General features: G+C 44.5%; 1 protein-coding gene across 12 annotated transcripts in view; it reads right to left on the bottom strand.

Moving 5' to 3' along the window:
- MTSS1 (MTSS I-BAR domain containing 1) overlaps window positions 1-17,764 on the bottom strand; it is a 126,869-nt gene extending 109,105 nt beyond the window's left edge. For all 12 annotated transcript variants that reach the window (XM_059836180.1, XM_059836176.1, XM_059836184.1 and 9 more), the window contains exons 1-2: window positions 17,457-17,764; window positions 1,205-1,266 (exon numbers count right to left, since the gene is read on the bottom strand). In XM_059836180.1, coding sequence (XP_059692163.1) covers window positions 1,205-1,266; window positions 17,457-17,528 — 134 coding nt within the window. In that variant the 5' untranslated portion in view covers window positions 17,529-17,764. The remainder of the gene's footprint in view (window positions 1-1,204; window positions 1,267-17,456) is intronic.
- Between the last annotated feature and the right edge of the window lie 5,053 nt (window positions 17,765-22,817).

The following is a 22,817-nucleotide window of genomic DNA, read 5'->3' as shown; positions in this document are numbered from 1 at the left end:
CATTTCTCCAGTAACAAGATCCAGGAAGACCTGGCTCCAGCTCAGATGACATCTGCTTTCCTTTATCAGAGCACACAGAAATGAACCAGGGGCAAATGGCTCACATTTGCTAGAAATGGACAGCAAATCCTTGAACACAGGCTTTCAAGCTGCCTGCTTGCATGTTCCTGCAGCTAGAAAAGCACTACACTGATTGAATGCAACACCACAGGACTGGGAAACAAACAAAACTATCCCTCATGCCTTCCCAGAAGGCCAGTGTATAAAGAGTGTAAAAGGTTAGGGAAGTTCTCAATTTCTTTTCTTTCACTACTTCCTCTGCTTCTTCCACACTCACTCAACGCGACATGATTGCTGGAAAAGGGAAAACCACATGCAAATGTGATATTTTAGGCACAGCGTGGCAGAGCAGCACATTCCAGTTGTTTAGGGCAAACAAGCCTAAAACCTAGCTTCTTCAGGAACAGTTCGCAACATAATGCAGAACTGCAAAATAGACTGCCAATAACCATACCTGTTACCACTGCTGCTGTGAAAAAACCACCGATGCTCTGGAAAGCACAGCAGAGATTGTGGTTTGGGGAGAGTTGTGAAGAAGTGGAGCTTGGATTCATATTAGCAGAAACAGATTTTAGAAGTGAATGAATTCTAGATATAGGAGAATTGGTCTGGGTGGGACACATATGGCACTTATTAAGTAATCCAGAATGCCATTTGCACAGTATGGAAAGGAAAAGGAAAGGAAGTTTTAATTATCACCGATAAATGATCCAGCACAGGAATTCCCTTCATTTTTAAGGCAGAAGAAAGTACTGTTAAGGCTACTCTTTAATATTTTGAGCCCTCTTCTAATATAAACCTGCTGTATTCTACACTAATAGAAAGGACAACATAGGGCTAACTCCAAAAGTGCGTTCACTAAACAACAATAAACTATCTTTCCAATTTTCCATCAGAAGCCATGAAATTTACCTCATTTTATGTTTATTATGTACAGCTGGTGGTAGATTATGTATTTGCCTATATACATTAAACCAGCAGTAGTAGTATGTGAAAAATTACATAAATGGGTGTTCACTATGAAATATGCACAATTTTACTAGGACATGCTTAGCAAATTATCCTGGCAGAAGCTGCATTTAATCTTAATGTTTGCACATACAAGGAACCATAGGGGATCTTGACTGTGTAACACAAAACTTACCGAAGCTGAGACTGCAGTTTCCCAGCTTTATTTATAAAATCTTCCCACACTGGGTAACTTCCCTGCAAGAAAAACAAGACACAATAATGAATTTGAGCATTCTGGTTTTGGTACTCCAGATGAAATGAAACTAGAAGTAAAGCAACAACTAAGACTTTACCAAATCCTAACCCATCAATACCAAAATATATTTTCCCACTAAGCTCTCTTGCACATCCTTAAGACACCAGTCCCAAGGAGATGGGACATCAACTGCTTCTGAATTCAGACAAAACAGTAGGTCCTCTGAGGAGGCTTTACAGATTTTCCAAACAGAAACACTGGGGGAGAAAAGGGATTTCAACTGAAGCACAGAAAAGAAAAACCTTACTTTAGATGGATACAGCAAAACCAAACCTATTAGAAGTGGGGTGCTAGGATATTGCAACAACTTGTATAGTGAAGCTCCCAAAACCAAAGACAGGATCCCAGTTTTTCTTCTCTACAAATGGATTCTCTGTCCTTACCAGGTTCCAATCATCTTAAAAAAAAAAATAAAAGCCTTTACAATAAATGTTGGAATTGACCAAGAGACCACCTCACTGTCTCAAGGTAACTCAGCAATCGGGCACAGAAAAGGCACAGTGGCCATAAGACAAACTTCCCCAACAGCTGCCCTATAACTGCAAGACCTGCTTCCAAAACAGTCCCAAATGACCTTGGAGCCAGTTTCTGAATTGAAGCTGATAAAGCAGCATGGCATTGAGTGCATGCAAAGTTTTTAAGAAGGTTTAATTCTTCTTGACTTCAAGTTTCCTGTAAACTTTTTCCCCATTTTCAAAGCACAGGTTTCCATTCAGAATACGGACACCAAGTGTTCTTGCAAGTTCTGATCTTTATTTTCCAAAGTTAAAATAAAAGGTGGTGATTTTTATGGTAAAAAAAGTCATCCTTTTTAGACCAAAAAAAGGTTGACTTGCTCTCTGCAGAACAAGTGCAATTTTTCTGTTAACAGCAAAAACTGTGGTAGAGAGAAACCTCAAATCTCCCTTTGATTGGAGTCTAGAGAGCAAAATAAAATATCCCTGCTTCCTTTAATAAAGGTATAAGACTTGCTGTTACCAGAGCAACGACACAATAAAACCCAGATAAGGCAGATCCTTACATTACTCCAGCTCTGACTGGAAGGGGTTGCAAGCAAGTGCAGCTGCTTGTAGCAAACCCGATCCACCCCGATAAACTGGTCTGCTTTTTGTAAGCAAAACAAAATCCATTGCTCACGCTGCCACAAGAGGCAGTGTCCTGTTTAGGGCAAAGACAGCCCCTTCCCCAAAAGCTGACAGCCAAATTCCAGCTCCTCAGTACACCCCGGTAAGGCAGCTCCCAGACATTCATGCACCATGGCGGGGATCCACTGGAATTAGACCTAGAGTTAAAACCAAAGGCAAATCCCAAGCCTCCCTTTCGGCTCTGGCCTTGGTCACAATTTTATGTTCTCTACTTATCATATTTTGAAAAATACAATGTTTTTGCAAAGATGTCATGTGTGCATCTCCCACACTATCACTGCACAGTGGGGCTTGGGCAGTGCCATGATACACACAGATGCAGAAACTGCTCCCACAAGGCCACTGTCAAGGGTACTAACTGGTACTCTGCATATTTTTCAGCAAGGCTGAAAAATTTCTTTGCTAAAAGAAAAAAAAGAAAAAACCAAAAAAGCCCCAATGTAAAACAGGTGTTCATAAAACCTCATTATACCTACACACGAGGGAGCCAGTGGGAAATGCAGAAGGGGAAAGAAAAAATAGCAGTTATCTGGGTGGCGAGACCTAGAATATAAAGTGCTTTGTGCTAAGCAAAAACTGTCAGACATTTAAAAAATGAAAGAAACCCACCAATTATTTGAAAGAGAAAAAATGCCATTTCCTTAAACCTATTAGTCTTACTGAAATCCCCTACTCTGAACCCTGCCTCTCAATGTTTGCCTGCATGCCATATATGCATTATGCATGTGTATGCCAGGAGCCCTGAAATCCTTGACAATTAACAGCAGGGCCTAAGGCTTTACTGAATTCTTGAGTAAAACGCAAGCCGGCAAGCGGAGGATACCGAAGCAGCCTGATTATGTTTCCATCTCGGTGGTGTATTATCCAGCTAAACGCGCCTGATGGCATGCAGGAGATTGACACCAGCCTTGCGTTTAGCTGCTTCACAGGGAAGCTTAAGACACCCCTATGAAAACACATCTCAGGAAGAAAACACCTTTCTTTTTTTGTGGCCAGCCTGGTCACAAAGCAAGCAAAATTGGTATAGTCACCAAGATTTCCACAACTATTTATTCTTTGTCTTAAAAAATGTTGTTCTCTTGAAGCCAAGCCTACTTAAATAAGCTGTAACAGCTCACTTAAATGGTTTGCTATATTTGTTTGGTTGAAATCAATGCAATCTCTTTACCCGGGCACTCCTACGCTGGCCAAGAGCACCTGATCTCATTTTGAACAGTAGAAAAAGCAGCATTTTTTTTAATAAAAGTCACTGAATTAATAACCTGGGTGGTGGGTTTTGTTGGTTTGTTTTTTCAATTGGTAAAGAAAACCTCTCAGCAGTTTTGCACCAGTGACATGAATTCCTGCATTATCTGCTCAGCTTGCGGTATCTTGATCTGTTTTCTACAACTCTGAATTCTAATAAACTGAGCTGAAAAGAGGAGTTTATTTTATCTGTGTTCCAGTAGAATTTGCTTTCACTCTTCCCTGCTGAAGCCACGTCCGCAAGCTTATCTCTCTCTTGGTAATACACAATTCACATCTTGCACATAAATTGTCATCCCTTTGAGTTTTTCCAAAAAACACCTCCACCACCACATCCCTCCTGATACCAAAACCCTCTTGATTCCTACCTACAGCAGAAGCACACAACGCCTACCACTTCCCAGGACCTAATAACTGGGGGTTTATCCCATCTCCAGCACCTAGGAAGCAAGGAAGCCATTTAGTGATGCTTGTGGGGACAAACCAGGGAGATGACACAGGAATCAAACCAGTGCTGTAAATACTGCAAGACTCCAGTACCCCGGGGAGCAGCTCCTTCCCCAAGACCTCTTCCCGTGCCACCTTGAGCACGGCAGCCCCGCTGTCACTCCGTGTCTCACCTCCACGCTTGCAATAATAGCTCTTGCTTTTGTCAAAGCGGCCGTCAAGAGAAACATTAACGGTGGTGGAGACCACACACTAAGAGAGCGATAAAACTTCATCCTTGATTCAGCATGTATTACTTTCTCAATGTAAACACAAAGAAACAGCAGGTAGAATTCAATGTCTTTGTCAAGAAGTGCTTTTGCGACGTAAAGCCACTTTTGAAGAGTAATAACCCAGTATTTTTAAATGCTGTCTCTCCCAGAGCTTCCTCTGCGCCTTCTGCAACTTCCAATTTCAACTGGCTGATAAAGGAAATCAATTTTCCCCCCTTTAAATGTCAGGGTCACTCAGGCCCTGGCGTTATCTGTGAAAGCAGCAGGCCTCCTCCACCTCCAGCCCCGCTCGGAGAAGGGCCACTACAGGAATCTGGGTCACAAATCCTCTTTTTAGGTCCCCACGGGCTAAAATAGAAATCAGCTACGGTGCAGGTTTGTTTAAGTTGTTTTCTTGAAAATCACTAATGGTTTAATCCGGGGACTATATAACTTTGTGCCCCATTATTTCTTCATCACCGGATGACGAAATTTGATGTCTCTCCTGTGAAATGGGTGTTTCACCATTACCATATGGCACTCCACGGAGCCAAGTCCCCTCAAGCTGCTCAGCAGGGCCCAGCCCTCGGCTGCCTGCTTGCCTGCCCACCCATCGAGGCATGTCACCCGTAAGCCGTAACATGCCATTATCCTACCCCACTGCTTAATTACTTGGTTTATAGGTGATTAGTCACCTGATCCCAGGGCCCAGCTCCAGCTAATCTATGCTGAACGCAGGCAGGGAACTGCCTTTCTGCCTCAGGGCTGAAAAACAAAATGGTGCCTCGTGCCTGTCACCACTGTAGCCAGTCCACAATTAGGGACATGAAACAACTTTCCCTCAGGGACAGGCACCACAACGAGTGTTTGAAAGGCACCAGGCTGAGCTGGCAAAGCACCTGCAACTGCCAGACACCAACACCCAGACCCGTCAGCGTCCAGCCAGATGGTGTCCTCCATAGCGGCAGCTCCTGGGGACGGGCCCTCCCCGCCTGCCGCTGGGGCGGGAAGGAGAGGGAACACCGTCTTCAGTCAGTGAAACCCCATGGGACATCCAGACCCGTGGACATGTGTTTTAATTTTTGTCTGTCTTCCTCATATTCAAATCTATTTTAGTTGGCAATAAATTTCATCTTCCCCAGTCGAGTCTGGTTTGCTCATGACAGTAACTGCGAAGTGATTTCCTTGTCTTTGTCTCCACCCCTGAGCTTTTTTGTCTTATTTTCTCACCCCTCCTGTGGAGGGGAAGGAGTGAGAGAGCGGCTGGGTGGGTGTCTGGTAGCTGGCCAAGGTCAGCCCACCACACCAGGGAAGAGCAGGCAGTGCTCAAACAGGCAGCTTTAGAAGGAGCATTTAAACGCTGGATGGATGAAGAACCCTTTTTTTATTGTGAGCCAGCACAGCCACCCTACACAAACACAACTCTACAAGAGATTTATTGAAGTTTGTTTCTCCCTTCCTTTCAGGTCAGCAATGCTGCAGCAGGAGTGAGAAGAGACCCAGATGAGAAACGCAACGATTTCTCAATAAAGGAAGGGCAGACTTGAAGCAAAGGATCGTATTTACTGAAATTGTTATTGATTACATCTAATGGTAAGAATAGGAACCCAGATTGTTGTATTTAAGATTACAATTGAGCATCAGCAGTCTTGACAGTTTAAAACTGTTGTCACACCTTCCGCTAAGAAGTTACGGTTCTTCTTTTTCTATTAAGAGAAAAGACACTTGCTTCCTTTAATAATTTATTTCTATGCACCCCAACTCCCACAGATGAGACGCATCACATCTTCTAAAAACCCTTGACAGCGTTCTTTTAAGTGCTTTCATTTATCAGAAAGGCTTTTCAGCCCTATTATCAGCTCTTGCTGGGACACCGAGTACAAAGGCAGCAGAAACAGTTTGGTATCTTGTTCACAGCAACAACCCATCTAAACTTTTGGGGCAGGGGGAAGAGACAGAGAGCTGCTCTACAGTAAAGCAAATTCAGAATCTAATTTTGGCTGTTCCAGCTAAAGAGGTAGGAGAGAAAGGGACCAGGTGGGCAGTGCCTTGGTTTTATCTCACCAATTATCAAAGCAAGAGCTGTGCCTTCAAGAAGAGTACTGAACAATGACTATCTGCAGACTACAATAAAACAGAAAAAAACACTACACAGGCTACAGGACTTCAGACTTCTCCACTTCAGTGTAGTTGTTCATCTATGACCAGCTAAAAAGCTGAGTCCCAAACACACATCACTGTTACTGAGCTTCACGCCCTAGTAACACATGCAAATGCCATACATCTATCTTTGGAACAAATATTGTAACTTTGCTCCTGCATGTGTCCTCCAAAGTAAGTTATTCTGAAAACAAAAGATCTTTATATGTAGTTTTATCAGATATCAGAATCACAAGGATTCTTACGAATGTCTCATTTCGGTGGCATTCACTACACTACCTCTAAGTAGCAAAGAGGCTTTAATTGTGCTAGACACAACACAGTGTCACAGATGCTACACACAAAGAATGGCCTGCATAAGCAAGTATAGTTTGCACATAGAGATTATCCCTTTTCCAAGGGGCTTTCAACAGGCAAAACCAGGAAAAAGTAGAGGGGAAGGGAACAGGAAAACAATGGCAGCCTGAAAAAAAAAGGGTTCCGGCCACAGATGTCTCAACACATGGGAAGATGCAAGGGTTGACAATGAGTTTCCCTTCTCAGCTAACATCTGGCACTGGAAGTTTTTCCTCTTTTCTAAAAGAATCAGTAGTCAACCGGGGAAAAGGGCACTCAGCCAGCCACAACTGCAAGAGTTACAAAGCGCTACCAAATGCTAATACGTTTCTCTATGCAATCCACAGATTTAGCCAAGTCCGTGACTCATGAATAGGATTGCCTAGTCCTTTAATAAGCCATAAAAGCTCCTGCAACACACAGGTGAGCAGAGAATGAACATCATTTTACACAAAGTTCATAATTGCTCTTCCCATCCAAAAAATTCTGCTTGTTGGCTTTGCCTCTTTCTAGGTTAAAAAAAAAAACAAACAAATTCAAGAGCCTGTCTCAAGAAGGTTTCTAAGCTGCATCTATTTCCCAATCACTCACCAGAATAGTCTCAGTCTTTCAACAGACTGAAACATAAATTTTGCTGGTGAGAGAGACTTCACTTTTTATGAAGACGCAGAGGTGTACACAACACCTATTCCATGACTTCTTTGGTTTCATTTACCTCATTTCAAATATACAGAGTCACAGAATGGTTTGGGTTGGAAGGGACCTTTAAAGATCATCTAGTCCAACTCCACTGCCATGGGCAGGGAAATCTTTCACTAGATCAGGTTGCTCTAAGCCCCATCCAAACTGAACATGAACACTTCCAATGATGGAGTGTTCACAACTTGTCTGGGCAACCTGTTTCACTGCCTCAGCACCCTCATTGTAAAAAAAAAATTTCTTCCTTATGTCCAGTCTAAATCTACTGTCTATATCTACCCCCTATTTCTTAAATTCAGAACCAGAACTGAATCAACAAAGTCCCAATACTGATTTCAAGAGCATCCCATAGACTGATGTTGTCCATCAGCTGTTTTCCAGTGGTGCAGGACAAGAAACAATCAGTTCTACTTGCAGCAGAGAAGTTTCAGGTTGAACAATCCATCCAATTATAAGACCAGTTCACAGGCAACTCTGAAAGGTCAGGGAGCTTCCTTTCACTGGAACCCTTTAAGAAAGAGTAACGCATTTATATAGGGATCTTCCAGCAAAGCATAATACTCCCACAAGGCAAGGAAAGGGACTACCTGACTGCTAAGTCCCTTCTGTCTTTCTAAGCTAAAGTTATTGCCATGCACAGGGGAAGTTCGAACTTAGCTCCAGCAGCAAAAGGGACTCTCAACTCGTGCAGAACGCTTGCTGAGCCAGGAAAGAAAAGTGATCAACAGCAAGACACAGGACATGAACTTCACAGGATGTCACAGCAAGGGCTGAACGCACACATTACTGAATGGAGAAGGAGACAGGTACAAACTCAGGGTTTGAGAGATAGTGCATGCAAGTGAAAGTAAAAACATGTCAAAGATCAGATTAAGATGTCATTTAACCTGTAACTACCCTTCAGGAAAGAAAGCAGGGGTAATTAAAATCAAAGTCTTGTATCCATACATCTACTTCCATTATTTCTGCCACTTGTTTAGGGAATGGCAGGGTTAGAAACAAGTTTCCCTCAGCATGCACAGTATAAATAGGCATGCCAAGCTTTGCTTTCACAAGGTGATACATTATCACAACATTGCAAATTATGCAACAGAACACTACTGAAGACATCTCATACACTATTAAAAAAACCTGTCAACTAGATATTTCTTCTATGCATCGCAGATCCACTCATTTAGTATGTTCAAAACTATTTGGTTCTCAGCCTAAACAGAGCATTAGGACATTGAGAAAAAACAGATAACGGTATGGTATCTTGAGAAAGTCAAGACTAAAATCCAATCAGGAAAGTCCAGAAAAGGGTAATCACCCCACTAGGGAAAAAAAACACATAGATATCAATTATTTCCACATTCCCAAAACCACATGAAGAACTCTAATGTCCAGTTCCCTGAGCACTGAAATGCAGCACTTCTTAGCAAGAACACAGGTATTTATTAGACCTCTCTAACCATTTAAAGGGAGAGGGAACCTAAGTCTGGTACCATTCTGTTGTTAGAGCTCTAGACTCTTATTTGTATTATAATAAAGCCTGCACCACGCTAGCCCATATTTGAACATCCCCAGTGGGGGATACCAGTTGCCCCATGGTTGTGACTTCAGTCTGTAGTACAGCAAGGACCTGTGAAACTCATCCTCCTTGGTTGCTGCACGGCAACCTGGCTTACAAATCAACTCGTGGGCCTCCTTGCTACATCAATAGAGACCACGTCAAATCTGTACTGTCCACAGCCGAGTTTCGTAGTTTGCAAGATGAAGAAACTCAACTCCAAAGCAGCCACTTTGTGGTTTAAATCCAAGATTGGGTAATTAGCAAATAAAAGTTATACTGTGAGAAAATACATCATGCATAAACATATACTCTCTCCCTCTCTAAACACAGGAAGTTACTCACAACAGGGAGGGGGGGACAACTAGCCACAGCTTCTGGAGACCTTTTATCCCCTGCTACATTAAAAAAGCTGGACATTAAGTAGTCTTCCAAAGGAAGCATTTAGTTCCACATTCTTCCCTGCAGGTCTAAACAAGTTTGCAAGCCTGAATAGCAGATTTCTCCTCAGAGACTCATCAATACCGCCTTTCATCCACTTAATCATTAAGTGGTCACTCTGCATACTCGGCAGCTATTTTCTCAACCCACAATATTTCAGATGGATCAAAACAAAGATAATTAAAATATCAGGAGGCAGTCATTCAAGCTAATGTCTATACAGGACAGCCTCAAGCCAACAGCCCTGTGCTGGTAACGCCACCAACGCCACTGGGGTCTCATCACTTCTTCCCAAGCAAGGAGAAACCTTCATTTCTGAGCATCCATTTCTTGATCTCAACACAATCTCCATCACACAAGCAGTCAAAACAATCTCCAGGACCCGAAAAGTGGCAGTATCTATTGCCAAAGTACTGACAAGCGTCTGAGTTGACCACAGAAATACCTCATTGGGGAAAAGGCAACAGCCAGGTAGCAAAGTTTTTACTGCTTTATGAACTTTGGCTCTTGCCAGACAGTGAAGTGCAACTACACTTGTCACAGGCTATTTTCTCTCCATTTCGCTCATGAGAAGAGAAACAATCCCTTTCAAGCTCCAAGTTAGACACTGACTTTGCTCATGGACAATGAACAACCGTGAGGTTTGTTCATGGATGATTTTGTTAGGGGGCATCTCTTCACAAATAAAGCTTTATTAACAAAAAAAAATCCCCAATTAAGCCACTACACAAAACACTTCAGAGACATTACAAAGCGCACGTGACTTATGTGGCAAAAAAAAAAATCTTATGCTTGGGTGGGAAGCATGGTGGCAGTTTATGTGGAAGACAAAAATGGGAATAGTCTGAACCTTTCTGTACCATGAACCAAATGTCTCTAGTTACACACTCATTGCTAGCATTGTGAACACCAACACAAGTTAATTCCTGCAAGTGTTCTTTTTAAAAATATCCAAGGTGATTTGTTAAATGGTGTTTGTACACCAGCTAGCATCCTAGAATTAAAATGAACTACACAACACTTATGGTTGTTGACCAGAAGAGTGAAAATACAGATCTCACACAGCCTCACAAGACAGATGGCCAAATTCTTCATGGTCTACCAGCCTGTGGTTAAGATGCTCCAGTCAGACTTCTCCACTAAGAAACTGAGATATCCTGTAATTTCAGTTATAGAAGAAGAGTTCAAGACATTTGTGTTAAGAGTTGATCAGTTATTTGTAGATCAGTGCCTGCAAACACTGGGTTATCACAGGGAGGGGAACAATACTTCTTAAGCAGTAACAGAACGGTGTGTATGTGTGGACAGAAACATGTATTACACTGGGAGCTTAAAAACCACCCCCTCATTAACTCCGTGCTCTAGATATACTCCTTTCCCCTAGGACAAGAAGGAATTGAGTGTAAGTCACTGAACCTGCAGCCATAGCTTGCCTTTCTGTAAAATGGGAGCCATTCTTCAGAGCTAAGTCACACACAGAGCACTTTGAAGATGAAAGCTGCTATGGTCTTAACCACAAAGCTACCAGACATTTTGTCTCCCATCCTTCGAAACATCTCAGCATTCAAGCTATGTCACAGCCCAGCAGGAAGGAGTCAATCAACGTCCTTAAAGGTCAGCACAGGTGCCAGTGAACAGGTCAGTGCTCGGCACCTTACAGCATCAAGGCAGACATAATTTTGAATTGGAAAGCATACACTTGAAGAGGGCAATGCATTTCTATAGTAGCCTCTTTGTGGTCCTAACTCAAATCCCTCTGTACCCATCTTTGCATGCTCTGAAGTAGACCAAAAAACCTTTTTGGATACAGTTCCTGTTCTGCTCTCTGCCATGTAATGCTTTCCGCTCATCTTCAAGACCACACTGTGCCTGGGTAGACCATGAACCTTAAAGATGTTTTCCAGAAGCTGAAAACACACAGGCTGTTAAGCAGAAGATGCTACAGTTGGAGTATTCCTGTGAATCTGTAAATAGCAACTTCTGTACTTTGAAAAAAAACATAGCAAAGAAATCTGGTATTTTATTTGGTATTTTATACCAAAGATTTTGGTACAGCTCGTGCACACTCAAAACTGAGGAAGGAAGCAGCAAACTCTCCCAAATAACACCCTCTGTTAGGTATTAACCAGCACTAAGCCTATAATTACACAGACTTCTTGTCCTCCAACATTTGTTCAGTCAATTGTGTTTCATGCAGCGCTGCACAACTCCTTCCACACTTACAACCTTGCAAACCCTATTATGCCGCTTTTGGCGTCCTGCCAGATCCAAAAGGAGTACTCTTACAAGACATTAAAAACCCTTGCCCTGGGTATGCCACAGAATAGGCCAGCCTCATATACACTTACGTAGTGAATGCTCGGCAGTCGTAGGAATCATTAACACTCACACAAGAGCATTTGGATCAAGAAAGAATGCATCCCGAAAAATTAAACGATTTGCAAATAAGTACGTTCCCAGCTATGCCCTGTTGCATGAACCCCAGTATTTAAGCAGGCATGTAGCAGCTTTCTTCCTGTACCATCATTCAGCCTTCGCTGCACGTCAATCCTCCCCCTCCAAGATGTTTACAGAAAGATACTGCAGCTGCGTAGAAAAGGCAAGGAATTTCAGTGTACACAAACCAACCATTTGGGCAAGCAGGTTTTGGGAGGCAGCAGGGGTAAGAAATCAGTGCAGACAGCTAAGCACGAAATGCCTTGGTGGCAAAACCTTTAAGACAAAAAAAAAAATTGGGAAGAAAAGCTGCATAGAGTGGAAATGAACTCATTTCACGCTTTTTGGGGAAGGGGAAGAAACATCGATTTGCTAGGTTTGGAACGGATCAGTTGCCCCTAAAGACTGCTGTGCAAGGGACATGCCAGTGCAACATAGCACGTGTGGGAAAGGGAGGACAAAGATGCCCTTTCCTCTCCAAGCCTGTACCTGTCTGTTGCACATGAAACATTTGTTTTTCCTCACAATAGTTATCATCCTTAACAGCTGGATTGAAACTAGACCTTAAAAATCATTGAACCGAACATTCCTGATCTCCACAGAGATCCCAAGCTTCAAATAAATGACAGCTCTTCTGCAGCTGTGCTATTACGACATGTCAGGGTAAAACAAATTTGCCCAGATTCTCTGATACATGTGTCCCATGGATTAACATGAATGCAGAGGACCTGCAGCTGTACTTGCCGTAGTAACTGTCTCAGCATTTCTATTTGTTCCAACAAATATTTTTTTCCACTCAGTTTATATTATTTGTGTGAATCGCACAAGGCCATCCCTCACAAGCAAATCAGGCCTACCTAACAAATGGCTCTTAATCCTTGATGTGACCACCCCCGGGCTCCGTCTTCCACAAAAAGCAAGGTTAAAATGCTGCTTCTCACCAGCCACTTCCTAACAGGAGATAAGAGGCTGCAAAAACATAAATGTTTCTCATGCCCATATGTTCATGTCTTTCTCTTCTGCTTTGATCAAGAGCTTTGCATGGCTGAAGGCAAAGGTGCACCACCCTCTCATCCAAGAGTCCCAGCAGCAGCAATGGAGCAAAGGGAAAGGTTCACCTCCTTTATAGTATTAAAGTAGAGGTTACTGCCAAAAGCAAAAGCTTGATTTTATTGAGTTTTCAGCTAAACAACTATAAATAAAGCACGTACACTTAAAATAATTTCTAAAATTTCACTCCTCCTTTGGGAACCTTGGTTTCGTTCACCAACAGGGCAATATTTGCAGTCCCCCTCATACCTGCACATCCCTCACATGAGGGGAGATGAGAGATACCAATTGGTAATCCACACCAGACCCATACAAATTTAGTAAATCCTCCCACTTGGTATAAACAAAGTCACAGACAACTCGTCTTGGTTCAACTGCTCTTTACTCATCTTGCCTCCATGCCCACCTCAAGGATGTCAGGTGCTGTACACATACAGCAAGCCCCTGCCCTGCCAAAACTCATGCTGGCAGAAGAGGCAAGACAAATAAAGAACATGCAAAAAGGATAAGAATTGGCATCAAGCAAGTGATGAGCTACTAACACTGCCAATTTCAACGTTTTCAGAGGTGTTTTCTTGTTTTCCTCTCTCCTTTCAAGACAGCAGAGAACAATGCAACTAAAAGAAATGTAAAATCAAGACTCAGAAGGAAAAGCAGCATTAGAGAGAATCTGCTCTGCATGAGAAGACAAGATCTTTTGAAACCCATCTGCAACAGGCCCTCCCCAAAATTATCTGCAGTGATTTGCTTTGCACTACAAGAAATACTGAAATTAACAGCACATTACAGCATCTCATTTCTCTATTGCTAGAAATGAGTTACAAACCACTCAGATCAAATACTCCCTTCCCACAGGGAGCTACAGAAAGTATGCCATGTTCAAAGAGAAACCGCACAGCATTCAACTGCAGCACACAAAACTACTCCTGCGAGGGGACATACATGTTTTATATTTTCTTTTATAAACTTTGTTTGCTTTGAAAAAGATCTTGCATAAGAGTATAACAAATTATGAAGCGCCTTGTACTCAGTGATGTATCATAGGAAACACCAGGCCTGTGACAACAGACCAGAACTTAAGGATGGATGGGCAGACTTTTTCCCACCTTTAGGACTCTTTAATCTGATCTTGAAATCTCAAAGCATCGAAGCCCAATTCTAGAGCGCAATGGCCAAGTACAATTCCCATTGTGGACTTACCACAAACAACCCTGTCACCATGTACACCACGTCCTACTCAACAAATGTGACCCTTGTTTTGCATGGAAGACATGGACTTCCCTTGTCAGAAGACTGGAGTTCCAGATGTACATTAAAGTGCTTTATAAATGGGATATTTATTATCCATTCTTATATTTAACTCAATAACATAGTTTCTCTAAATCACTTAGCTTTATGCTGAATTATTCTGGAGCTTGTTTTGTTGCGTATTAACCACAAAACTATTTTTGGTAGAGGATGGAGAGAAACTTGGGGTTTCTGAAGAAAATATTAAAGGCAGTCAAGAAAACTCAGCCAGCAAGAGATAATCTTGTGATCAAAAAATGCAATGTGTTAGTCACACCGGCTTATATTGCCCTCATTAAGTTTCAAAGTTAACACAGTACAGAGACAAATGGAAACAGTCATATTACTCAGGATTATAATTCCAGTTTCTATAACCTTGTCAAGATCAAGGAGAGCTCAAAATTAACAACAGGTACACCTGATCTAGTTCTGTGTTAGTGTGAACAAAGAGAAAAATCAGTCCACGCGTACTGTATCTTCATCACCTCGGCTGCAGCACCCATCGGCATCTACTGGCAAGACTTCAGAGTGATTTTAATATGCTGTTGATTAACCCTACCATCTTTACAACTAAGTTTAAGGCAGAGCAATACATACGATAAAAAGAACCTGCAAATTACTTACTTTAAAAAAAAAAAAAAGGCAGATGCTGCAGCAAATCCCTCAGCACTGCAGGGCATGTGGGGCCTTGATCACAGCCTGCGATGAGAAATAGGCACAGATAGTGCACTTGGGTATGTGTGGGCAGACCCCTACGCAACATCTCCAAGATTCTGCCAGAAGCCTGCCCACACAGACCTGAAACAGCACTTAAAATGCTAATTTTCACTTTACTACTAAAGGTATGATTAGTTGAAAGGTTCTGGTTAGGTGTCAAAAAATAGCTACTTTTTCTTAGAAATTGTCACAAGCCTTTGTGCACAATTCACAAGGAATCCTAGTGCATCTCATCAGCCATACGGCATTAAGCTGCATCAAACTGAACTACAGGTAAAAATTATTTGTTCTACTCATACTAAATAAATGAGTAGATTTTTTTTAACCATAACAACCACCACGCTGCTAAAGATCTGCTGTGATTCCTTCCAAACCTCCCCCCCCATAATTGCCAGTTCACAAAACAGGTTCCACTACTATGGTGGATTAAGAAAAAAATATTCACACCTGTGCCCATCTCCATAAGCTCATGTCAACATGTTTCTGATGAGCAGCATTCCCATGCAAGTAATAATGTGTAAGAAAAAAAAATCCACACAGCACACACAGCACAGGCCCATTTGCTTAAGAGCAAGAAAAAAAAAATAATCAAATGCATCACTTCGGGAAAGAAGCAGAGAATAAACATACTCGGTGTCCCTCTGTGCTGAAACCCAAAACCACACTTCATCTGGAACAGAACATCTCCTGCATGTTCCCCACACAGCCCACTAAAATGATTCCAGGATTTGTGAACGTTTCCTGCTTTTGGGGGGGTTGTTGTTTTACTTTAAAGTGCAGTCATTATTAAAAATACAAGGGGGCTGAGAGCCCAAGGAACACCACTGCCAGGACTGCAGCATTGTCTTGACAGATACACACACATACACACTCCCCCTCCTCTACGCAGTCTGCCTGCTCTTGACAAGCCATGCTTTTAATTAAATGTCTCCTAAGATCTCTTGAGAGGAAAGTGCATATGAACCCTTGCCAAAAAATAACTTCTAGTACAAACAGCTTCTCTGCCCCCCCCCCAATACACTAGAAGCCATTCACCTCTGCCAGGCTCCCTCCTAGAGCAGACCCCGTCCTCCTCCACCACTACTTGGCGGCTCTTTCTCCCGCAGCCCTCCCTGCTCATCAGCCCTGCACCGAATAAAACACCCAAAGAAATTCCCTGCCCCGGCTGGGAGAAGTGCAGCATGCCCGGTTGCTGCTCACTGCCTTTAAATTATGGCGGTCCCTCCATTATCTGGTGCGTCCCTCAACATCTCCCAACAACTGCATCCTTCCCAGCCGGCCCTGGGAGGAAGACAAGCTGCCCTTGTCCAGGGGAACACTGCAGTATTCTGCAGTACGGCTGCACGCCGGAGGCAGGGCGCCTCGAGCCCTGGGGTTTGGGGAAGGCATGACTGGCAGAACACAGCTACGCTTTTACGCTATTTATTTCCACGAGCAAAGGGTGGGAGGCATCTGCTTGTCCAGAGAAAACCCTGCAGAAATGCCCTTGGCTGCCAAGGATAGACTGGGAGCGCCTCTCCCAAAGGAACCCTTTGGCAGAAGGGGTCAGCACAGCCTGAGATTTCTGGTGGTTTGTAGAGAGGAGAGACCCAGCCACCCGAGACCCTTGCATTCATCCACAGAAAGACACCGATACCACCTCCATGAGCATAAACAGCATGAAAATAGTACCACACAGCCGACTGATCAGCGCTTTTAATCCAGGCACGCATCAACTTCCGAGCATCTCCAGGCTGAGATTTTTTTTCCACCATGCCCATCAGCATGGCAAAGAAATCCCTACCTTGCCCTTTCCAGCCCCACCCCACGGCTGACATGCACCGTGCTCATCTCCTCCACTCGACGCTCCCGCCCCGCTGCATTTATTCTGCTAGTGATGTGACAGCCCAAAACAAGGGAAAAAAAGAAGGTGGAGGAGTGTAATGGTTGGACTTGATGATCTTAACAGGTCTTTTCCAACCTTAGCGATTCTGTGAGTGGGGGGGAAATAAATAAATAAATAAAAAAGAGAGGTTTGGAAAACGCCGACCCTAGGTTGCACGTTTGAGCAGGAGAGGCAGAGAAAAGAGGGGAGGAGGGAGGGAGAGGTGGTGTCCTGCAAGCAACTCGCAAGCCCCACAGCGTGGGGGTGAGGCATTTGGCAGGAGCCCCCTGCCAGGCTGCTTCCACAGGCGGGGGACACGCACCCGGCAGCCGGGGCAGGGGCCCCCGCAGCAGCAGCCCAGGGCCGGGGTGGGGTGGGAGGTCACGCCGCCACCACCGCGCCCCGGGGGGCAGCTGCAGCTCATGGTGCGAAGCGTCGCCGGCCCAGGTGGGGAGAGGCGTCCTCTCACCTGGGTCCCTCTCCAAACCCTCCAGTCTCTTACCTTCATGTCGCTTATGATGGTCTGGAAGAGCCCTCCGAGCGCACTACACTCCTTCTCTATCACAGCCTCCATTTTCCCCGCTCGAGCAGACTGGAGGAGGCAGAAACTGCTGCAATTTCACTACTAAGCTAAAGAAAAATTAGACACCCCGGACTCCCACCTCATGCAAAAAAAAAAAATAAAAATACAACGGGGGGAGGGGCAAAAAAGCCGATGTAGGCAGCAAGGGGGGAAAAAAAACCCAACACACCTGAACCCCTATCTGCCTACACCTCTAAAAATCTAAAAACGGGGGGAAAAAAACGAACTCCGGCGCCGCTCTCCTACACGCAGCTCCCCGCCCCGCTGAGGAGCACCCGGGGGTTCAGAGCCGAGCGGGCACTGCCCTCCCACGCGCGGGCAGCCACGAAATCCATCTCTGCGCACAACGGCCCGAGCCCCGGCGCTGGCGGCGGCCCCGACCGGCCGCCCCGGCCCCCCGCGCCTCCCAGCACGGCGGCGCGCTCAGGGCAGCGGCAGCCCGCAGCCCGCCAGCTCCGCGGCGCGGGGCAGACGCGCGCGCACGCGAAAAAAACACGGGAAAAAAGCGCTATAAAAAGGGGTGAGACTGCGCGTTAAGCCGCTCCTCGGGGCGCAGCCTGGGGGGGGGTGTCTCTGCCAGCCCCAACGGACCAGGCGGCAGCTGATGCACCCGACCCGCTGCCTACCCGCTCCAGGAAAAACCCGACCCACCCGCCCGCCTGCCGCTCCCCCGGCGGCGCCCGCCCCCGCCCCCTGCCCGCCCCGCCCGGCCCGGCCCGGCCCGGCCCCGCCCGGCCCCGCGCTGCGCCCGCCCGCGCGCAACGCCCCGCCCCGCCGCGTCACCAGCGCGGTCGCTGATTGGCCCCGCGCGGCCGATGGGCACGGCGGCGGGGCGTTCGCGCTGCCGGGGCGCGCGCGGAGCCGCCCGGGGGGCGCAGGCGGCGAGGACGTGCGGCCGGGGGGAGCCGGGTCCCGGCCCTCAGGGCGGGCGCCGCCCCCCGTCTTTAGCACTCGGCCAGTAAACTACTCTTCTGGTGGCGTTCACCGAAATAGCCCGAACTCGTCTGTTTCTGGTGAAGAACATCTGCCTCAGCCGATTGAGAACACTGAGCTGAGGGCACGGCGGGGTCACGAGCGAGGAAGGAGACAGCCCTGGCGCGGTGCAGCCGGCGGCAGCTGTAATCGCAGGTTATTCGGCCTGTCCCACTAATGCAAGACCATATTTAAGGGTGGTAGAGCAACTTAGCTAAAACATGGGGGTTTTTAAAGTAATTCGGTTGTTACGCTCACTGTGCCAAATTTTGCAAAACTTCGCGGTCAAAATGACGCGTTTATACGTGCACACAGCCCTGGCTCACGTCCTGCACTGGTGTGTGTGCTTACCGTAGGGAGAGCAGCAGCGCACGCTAAATGTTCTGAGCGCCCCTGAGACTCGCCGTTGCGCTGAAATTAAGCACGTGCTCATCCGTTTTGGGGAGCTGAGGTCTAAAGATCCTGTTGCTGCTAACCCCAGGGGAACCACGCTCCTGGGGAAGCTGCACGATGTAGTAAGAACCAGATGTAGAACCAGGAAAATGTAAGCACGGCAGAATAAGCCTTAGACCTTGAAGTGTGTGTGTGGCGGGGGCCTGTCTTCATATTCACATACACACACAACCCTGACTGAGAGGGAACTTCAGATATTTGAGCGATTAAAATTAAAATTTATCCTACAAACTCTGCCTCTGAGAAGAGCCAGCGTGGGCACCGTCATATTTTGTTTCACTTCCACCAGTATCTAGGTACATGCACGTGACGGATTACGTTCTCCGTGTTAATTTAGCGCTGAAGGAAAAGGCTGGACAGGTGCCCTGCCTCCAGCGGGGCCGTGGCAGCACAGGCTGCCCCGGCAATTCCCCCTCCGCTTTTCCCCACTTCACGGCAGGGGGGAAACGCCCACCCAGGTCTGACCGAGCGATTCATTTTGCGGCTCTATATGACCCTTTCTCCCAAAGATGAGCCCAACAAACGTCCCCGGTGGCTTGTGATAACGACACCCGCTAGTCACCTGCAGAGCTTCGGGTGCCGTCACATCACCAGCGTGACAGCGGTCCCCTGGGACAGAGTCACATCCAGAAATTCGGCAGGGAAAGTTGGTGGCCTACTTTGCTTTCTTCAGCCGTTCCGTTTCTGGGATGATCCTTGATTTAGCACAAGTAGTGTTTTGGCTAACCTCCTTTCTGGGATTGAGAATTTCCAATGTGAAAGTCTTTACAGGAGTAAAAGTAGCAGAGTGCACGGTGCACGTGGGACAGAAGGGAGGAAAATCTCCTTTTATAACACAAAGGCTGTCGTTTAAGGACAGCATTAATGCTTTAGTTAATAAATCAGGGCTGTCTCCTCTGTACTAAGCAACAAGTCTTCATAGAGTGATGAAACAGCATGCAGGTATACAATAGAAAAATGAAGTAAGCGTTTCAAACCTTGATAAATTATAACAAGTCAATTAGGCATACAATGTAAGAGAATGGTTTTTTACCTTGCAAATTTAAAAGTAGAAACCATGCACATCACCAGTTATGATGAGTAACTTGCTAAACCATCGTAACTTGAGTGTACCCGGTCACAACCTAGAGAGACCTTATCAGAACTGTTCCGGTGGAATATTTTTGTGTCAGAAGGTGCTAGGTCATGAAAAATGGAGACATGATGATTTCAACAAACTTCATAGCACAAAAAAATCAAAATGCAAACAGAAAAGTATTTGTTCCTTTCAGTATTTTTTATTTAAAAATCCATTTTGTTACATTTTCATTGTATATATCGCTTAGAATAATGATTGTGCTAATTTTATATTTTAAGATTTTTGTTTGTTCATAGCATAACACAGTTAAAAATAAAGCAAGGGCATATAACCTGAAAGCATCAAAATAGAGTCTTGATAACTGAAATATTTTTTTATTTTCTTTTACACAGAAGGAAATTTCAGACTTTTAATTTTATTCAGCCTTTTAGTGACTTTTAATGATAGAATTTTCTGCAGGATGACAATTCAGCTTCAACCAGCTGTAGAGTGAGAGTTAACATTTTTCTTTAAAGACCCGAGTCCAAATAGTTGTTTAAAGTGCGAGTGAAAAGTAGTTTGGTGATGTTGCGGTAACATCGGGTTACCATCTGTCACATTATTTCTGGGATCTGCTTGATTGATTCCTAGCAAATCACTTCCTGCAAGCATTATTTGCAAAACTTTATTATGGGCAAAGGCTATTTCTGTGTTCGTGAGCTATCGTTACCAGGGAACATTTCATTACCAAGTGATGACATTCTGTAAAATATCCTGGTGCATGGGCAAATGCCAGCACCACTTCTTGACAGTGGATTGCCTGAGCGCGTCTTACTCGGCAACCCCCAACAGATGTCAACCTTAAAATTTGTCAACGGCGCAATAGTAGCCCGTGTTCTGACATCCTTCAACACGTTGGGTGCTCTGCTGACAAGAAGCCTATTCCACTGAAACTGCAAGAAGGCTGATGGTTAAGAAAGAATTTCTCCAGAGATAAGTGGGCAAGTTGAGCAATGACTTGGTCACTTTGCCTGGCCTGGATTGTTCCTGCTGTTCCTCCTGTGCTGAGCACCGAGGCACAAAGTACAGCCGGAGCTAACTGGGGTACAAATCTGTGAGGGTCAGGAGTCCGCAGCCTGCTCCTTGGTCTGCCAGTGGACTTGCCTTATGACCAGAACGTATCCATTCACACTCCTGTGCCTTGCTTTCTCCTGTAAAATGGAAATCCCAATTTTTAAAAGCATTTTGAGTGGTTTTGCACCAAGCATGAGTGTGAAATGTCATTGCAATCAGAACAAATATATACTTTGTCAATGTGCTGTAAACCATTTAACTGTGGTGCTTATTTAGGTTCTGATCCTGCAAAGATTTAAGCCCGCTTATGAATGTGAGTAGCCCCGTGGAAGACTAGATTACATATGCACTTAAGTGTTATCAGATTGAAGTCATAGAACAACAATCACAAAAGGTACTTAATCACCTTTAAATTACAGTGTTCCTAATTTAGCTAATGTTATTCCCCAAGGAAAAATTGCCTCATCTAGCATACAATCAAGAAAGAATCAAGGGCTGTTCCTTCAAGTGGTTGACAGTTCAAAAAGAGATATGATTTTAAAAAAATAGGTTGCTAAAGGCTGAATTATTTAATTGAATTATCTCTTTAAGAAATTGATGCAAATTAGTATTATAATACTCCATTATATTGCTACAGAATCTTTCATCCTCAAGCCTTCGTAAAATATATTAATAAACTTAAAAAACAAATGTTTGATTTTTTTTTTTTATGGAACCAGCATTCTGCTGCTGTTTGAGGCTTTCTAATAATGATTTATATCTTGAAGGATGATGGTGTTTTCCTCTTTGTAGACCGAGGAAAAAGAGCCCAAGAGCTTCCAAGAGACGGAGTCCCTGACATGATTTCCTTCAGTCCTCGGCATGCTCACCAGGTACAATCCTGCTCTGTCCATAAAAGCAGATGAGCTCACTTTACAATGCCTGATTGGATGGAGAGGTAAGACAGCAAGCAATACAGCCAGAAAGATGACAAAAGGAATTGATGAAAAATGAAGTAAACCCAACAGAATCCATGTGAGCCAGCTGTCCCAACAGCATTACAAATATTAAATAGTGACCCCTCCTTATCACTATTGAAAAATCTGCATTATATCTAAAAAGGCTTAATTATTCACTGGTCGTACACAGAGGTGGAGACCTGGTGAGGGAGAATTCACTTTTTTTCAGGAGCAGGTGTTTACAGTCTCTGGTTTCAGAACATAAGAAATAACAATGTTGGGGTTCTCCAGCTTTATTCAGGTTATTTTTATGTCCCAAATTGTTTTTAAATTACCAAGTACCATTGCTGTAGTGGGGGTACCTCTGCAATCATTTCTGCTTGCTGCTTGCTGGCAAAATAACAGCTGCTATTGCTTTACCAGGATTGATTTCCATAGAACAGCTCCATCTAAAGCCTACCTACAGGCAACAACTCTGCAGCAAAATATCAATGCGGTCTCATTTTCGGCTGTAAGCTTTTCTCGGAAGAAAAAAAAATACATTTTCAGCAAAGTCCAACACGGGATGTCATTCATTCAGAGCACATAGAGGACGAGATGCTTATTTTTAAGGGACTAAATTAGTCTTCCATTCCCCCCCCCCCGCCAACAAGTAGGGAAAAAAGTCCTTCCCACAACTATCTCTGTGCACAAGGCACAAAAGCTGAGAATCAGGGCTTGCATGTTACCAAGGGCTTTACAGATAGGCCACTGTTTTCAGTATTGGGAATGTGAAATGTTGTTGCT

Source organism: Gavia stellata, chromosome 3 (assembly GCF_030936135.1).
Source record: "Gavia stellata isolate bGavSte3 chromosome 3, bGavSte3.hap2, whole genome shotgun sequence".
NCBI lineage: Eukaryota > Metazoa > Chordata > Aves > Gaviiformes > Gaviidae > Gavia > Gavia stellata.
This window is presented reverse-complemented; position numbering and strand designations above follow the sequence as displayed.